The 5,199-nt window shown below is 39.7% G+C and overlaps 1 protein-coding gene across 1 annotated transcript; it reads left to right on the forward strand.

The window, feature by feature from the left end:
• Positions 1–1,819: 1,819 nt before the first annotated feature.
• Positions 1,820–2,626, forward strand: LOC143000898 (cholecystokinin-like). Its single transcript, XM_076150377.1, has 3 exons — positions 1,820–1,897; positions 2,017–2,206; positions 2,377–2,626. The coding sequence occupies exons 1-3, from the start codon at positions 1,820–1,822 to the stop codon at positions 2,508–2,510; spliced, it is 402 nt and encodes a 133-aa protein (XP_076006492.1). The 3' UTR covers positions 2,511–2,626.
• The last annotated feature ends 2,573 nt before the right edge of the window (positions 2,627–5,199 follow it).

Below are 5,199 nucleotides of genomic sequence, written 5' to 3' on the forward strand. Positions count from 1 at the left end.
AGAAATATCTATCTGGACTAAACTTAGATTTTCACAATTTCAATTTCAAATCAACAAGACTTTTTAGAGGTTTGTGTTGTTTTAAGGGAACATGTTGCTTATACATGCTCATCATCGTACATGTGATGCTCCTGATCGAGTTTGAGCACAAGTTGGTCAATAAGATTTACGTTTGTGTTAATTGTTTGATATAAATGTGTCTGGATGAAGAAAAACTCGGCATGAAAAAACAGCAAAAAATGATCATGAGTTGATGCAGAATTTCCTGTTCTGGAAAAAATCTGACCTGTATTTAAAATCCTGTTTTTATATGAATAGTCTTGTGAGCAATAGATTATAAGAAAGATACAGTATGTCTTATCTGTATGATGTTATTATTTCTGCTATATTACAGGCAAGGAAACATAAATACATGCTGGAATTATGATTTTAATATCCGTGTAAGAAACGTGTAACTAAATATGGCAGTTTTACCTTTATCTGAAATATTGTTGATGTATTGCATTGTAAGAGGAGAGGAGAGGAAAGGAGGAGAGGAGGAAAGGAGTGGAGCAGAGGAGAGGAAGAAAGGAGAGGAGAGAAGGAGAGGAGAGGAAGAAAGGAGAGGAGGAAAGGAGAGAAGAGGGGAGGGGGGAAGGAGAGGAGTGAAGGAGAGAGGAGCTGTTCCACACGTTTCAATACCTCCACATCATTACCAGCACACTGAATAATGGATGAGAAACATTGACCAGCTGCTAATCAGAATTAAATTAGCATTAAGAGAATGAGTATTTACACCACTGTGTCAATTAAGCAAAATTATTTATCTGCTAAAAGCACAATTGTATTGCTTTACAGTATTTATTAAATTACTTCAAACACTCTCAGAGCTACTTTAGATTATAATCACATGTTAGGATGATTACTATTCAAGATGCAATATTTCCCTGGTGACTAATAATCTATTCAATCATGTCTCACCGGAAAAACCCTCACTCATAATATGACGATGATGATGGTGAGCGTGTTTGTGTGTGTGTGTGTACCCAAAGGATCCTCTGTGACAAAGTGAGACAAGACGGAAAGCTTGAAAAAGTGAAGAAGAGTCAGTGATGGAGTGAAGAAAGAGAGAGAGAGAGAGAGAGAGAGAGAGAGAGAGAGAGAGTGCATGTGTGTGTGTGTGTGTGTGTGTGTGTGTGTGTGTGGGTTGGGGGGGGTAGCCTCTGGTGTTTGTGGCTTTTGATAACTGCATTATGACTTCTGTGAGAATCTCCTGGCACAGATCATCATTCATCACACACCACACACACACACACACACACACACACACACGCCACAGCCAGGCTGCAGAGCAAACACACAGTCAAAGAGGAACAAGTGGATCTGACACCTGTGTGTGTGTGTGTGTGTGTATGTGTATGTGTGTGTGTGTGTGTGTGTGTGTGTGTGTTTGTGTGTGTGTGTGTGTGCGCGCGTGCCTCTACTGCTGCTGCTCACCGGGTGTTTCACTGTTTGCATTTTCAATATAAACTCTATCAAATGTAATGTTAAGAAAAGCCAGAGGATTATGAGTGTGATTATCGATCCGGTCCTGTTATGCTCACACTGAGGGAAAACAGCCAGAAGGAAAATCTGAAATAATTGGTGTTTTTTTCCTTTGGGATTCTGTTAATGCTGACAGCGTACACATCTCTGTATGTGTGTGTATGTGTTTGTGTGTACATACATATGCTGACACGGTCTAAAAGATGAAATGTGGAAGAAAATTCTCTCTCGCTCTCTTGCTCTCTCTCTCTCTCTCTCTCTCTCTCTCACACTCTCTCTCTCTCTCTCTCCAGCCATGAATGTAGGTATCTGTGTGTGTGTTCTCCTGGCTGCTCTGTCCAGTGGCTCTCTGAGTTTGCCCACACAATCCAGGGTGAGACTCACACTAAACATCTCACACTCTAACACACTGCTCACCATTGACTAAATCGCTGTCTTGTATTGATCTGAGATGACAGGAAACAACTACCTCCCCTCCCCTCTGTTCTGCAGTCACAGGGAGCTGCGAGTGAGGCTCTAGTGTCAGATCTCCCACTGGCACCCTCACCGGACCGCACACGCCTGGCCCGCTCAGCCCCGGCGCCCCTCTCAGGGCAGCTTGCCAATTACAAGCAATCTCAACTGGATTCAGACACTCGCAACAGACTGAACGAGCTCCTGGCCACACTGATGTACAGGAAAGGTGAGAGGAGAAGAGAAGAGAGGAGAGGAGAAAGACTCTTCATCCCTCTATAATCCACCATCCCTTCACATCTTCATCCCCTCATCTCTTTACCTCATACCCATTTCTGCTGTATCTCACTCTCCCTCCCTCCCTTCTCCGCTCTCTCTCTTTCTCTCTCTCTCCTCCAGGGTCCCTCGATCAGGCCAGATCCTCCCTCACAAGCAGAGCCAGTGGTTTAGGCCCAGGCCACAGGATAAAGGACAGAGATTACCAGGGCTGGATGGACTTCGGAAGACGCAGCGCCGAGGAATATGAATACTAACTACAGCTTCAACACCGCCAATAGAAATCATTAGGCCACAATCAATAATTACCTTTTCACACTGCACATATCCCAGTATGATAGAATGAGTTCAGCTGTATGAAAGCAGGGAGAGTGACAACATTTCAGTCCAATATGGGTCAAACACAAGTTAAATGTGCTCTTGTTAATTATTCTCCTGTCTGAATGAAGATGTAGCATTCAGGTTTTCTGAATGGATGGAATTTAAAAAGCTTTTCAGTTCTTTTCAGAATTGAAGAATCAAGCAAGATGATGTGCCAAAGGTTCAGCATCACCCCAGTGAGATAAAGTGAAACTTGCAGCCATTACAGTCTGAATGCTTAAATTTGACCTTTATGATCCATTTTGAGTCTTTGCTCACACCATCTGAAACGAAAGGAAACAATGTCATTCAATATTGAAAAGCAGAGGCAGAATCAGGCTGAAATAACCTGATTTCATTCTGCAGTTCACTCTAATCCTGTATGGGGACGTAACCTGGGGCTAAAATGTGCAGTGTGGAAAGCAGAGCATTAGTGTTGTCCATCAAAATGTGTCTATGTGAGATGCTTGGGAGTCATTGGAAAACAAGTTTTAAAAAATAAAGGAGTGTTTCTTAGTCTTTGTTGATGTATTCTTATTCTTATTGTTAAGTCCGCTTGCAATTCACTTGATTCAGTCATTTAGTTTCTGCTGGCTTTTACAGATTTATTCAAACTCTAATCAAACATTCATTTCCCTTTGGATGTCAGCAGTGCAAATTAGTGCATAATGCAGATTATGAAGTTTTCTGCACTCAAGCATGTGGTATAGTCACATCCTGGATGGAGAGTAAGAACTCAGCTCTCTGATTTTGAGTCTATGGATATCGCTCCTTATAAGCATTTAATGTCATTCAGTTTCCCATAGTGCATGAATAATATTCTCCATATTACCACAACAATCTGACTACAACATTCAGTCAAGTCATTAAATACAAAGTGGAAAACACTACCTGTACACAAGTGAATTAAATCTTTATGAGGAGTAGAGACTTAAATGATGATGATCAGATCAAGTAAATGATTCTATGAAAATATCAGCTGTGCAGAAAATATAAAGTCATGCCGCTAGTTTGGAAATTGTCTCCACAAAATAGACAATATGATGTATCCCATGTAAATTTGTTTGTAAAATTGAGATGAAGCGATATAAATGAGCGTATATGAATGATTTTTGATGAAAATAACTGGAATGTTTCTCTTTATTTCATTGTTGCTATTCATCTATTTGTGATCATTATTATATTCATTGATAGTACAGGAGGAGAAGCAGGCTATGACAGAAAATAAATATAAAGAATACATATAATAAAATCATCAAAAAGTACATTTATTTAGAAGAAGACTGAACTGCATTCACACTCACAGCCCGTTATACTGACATCATAAGAATATACTCATCTTCCTCCTAAAATGTTGCTAAATATTCACAAAAATTCAGACGCAGAACCAGAAAGTGTCTTTGTTTTTCGATATTTCCTATCATTTTGCTGCAAAATTTGAATAGATGTGGTTCACTGTAGTTTCACTGTTGCACTCACGTCTTTTGCAGAATAATAAGCACCAGTCACCCTAAAGGTGGCGCTCTTTGACTGCCTCTCATTGTGTCCATTCTAATAAATGGACTTTTAAAAACAAAATTCAAATAGATTTAAATTTGCAGTGCCGAGCACATTCAAAAGTTGAGTGGAGAGGCTGAGAGTTACATGTTCCCTACACACAGCAACAGTCCTCAATTCACACAAACGCACACATAACTCTACTACAATGGGGCAGCAAAGAAATAAAATTTAAAAAAAAGGCAGTAAGCAGGATTTTCTGTGATGTTGGAAATGCGGTGTCACCCACGTCATGTTTGTTACATTTCGTGGAATCCGATGTCAGCCACACAAATCGTGACTTGATTACGTCATACTGTTTGAGGACAGGTTGGGATTGTCGTGGAAGTTTCTATATTTCATTGTACCGTTCATAAAACAGTGACCTTTAAGTAGGCGAGACAGCAAAAAAGTGTCTTTCTCAGATGAGTTATAAAGATACTTACACACATGAACAAACCCACTGCTGCACTTTTTCCACTGACATTCAACATTGTGAGTGCGTTACAATTCCTTTAAGATAAGGAAGAGGTTTCTTCTGCATGTTTACTTCCTTCATGAACAATATGAACTTTAAAAACTAATTCCCATAGTTTGCCCCAAATAAGTACTGAATCAAAGTATATTTAGATTTTCTTTTACAACATGAAACATTAGAAGCACTGGAACAATGTTTCTAGATAAAGTGAGGAAGAAAATGCAGCAGTGGGGAAAACGCTGCACTCAGTCTGGTCGAGGTGATTTAACTTCACCTCATTTATTGCTCTCATTTGTCCAAATTCTGTATGAACTATGTTGTTATGGTATTAGGACATATTGACCCTGAACTATTCTACACATATATCTTTTTATTCTTTCTCACATCACACATGGCTCTATGCTGAACCCATGTGGGTGAAGAGGAAAATACATGTAGTCCATTGTACAGAGATGCAAAAATGGACACAGACAACCCAGCAGATTTTGTCAATTGATGGAAGGGATACAGGAAAGCGTGTAACCAGGTTAAAAATAAGAAAGGGTTCATTGAAGAAATTTACATCACCAAAA

The sequence above is a fragment of the Genypterus blacodes genome, unplaced genomic scaffold, assembly GCF_046128005.1.
Source record: "Genypterus blacodes isolate CSIRO-AG114 ecotype Tasmania unplaced genomic scaffold, CSIRO-AGI_Gbla_v1 ptg000052l_1, whole genome shotgun sequence".
Classification (NCBI taxonomy): Eukaryota; Metazoa; Chordata; class Actinopteri; order Ophidiiformes; family Ophidiidae; genus Genypterus; species Genypterus blacodes.

What these genes read in the sequence shown, in the direction of transcription:
- LOC143000898 (XM_076150377.1), top strand. Translation starts at nt 1,820, where the DNA reads ATGAATGTAGGTATCTGTGTGTGTGTTCTCCTGGCTGCTCTGTCCAGT. An exon ending in GTTTGCCCACACAATCCAGG is followed by an intron (nt 1,898 to 2,016) that starts GTGAGACTCACA and finishes TCTGTTCTGCAG; the next exon opens with TCACAGGGAGCTGCGAGTGA. An exon ending in CACACTGATGTACAGGAAAG is followed by an intron (nt 2,207 to 2,376) that starts GTGAGAGGAGAA and finishes TCTCTCCTCCAG; the next exon opens with GGTCCCTCGATCAGGCCAGA.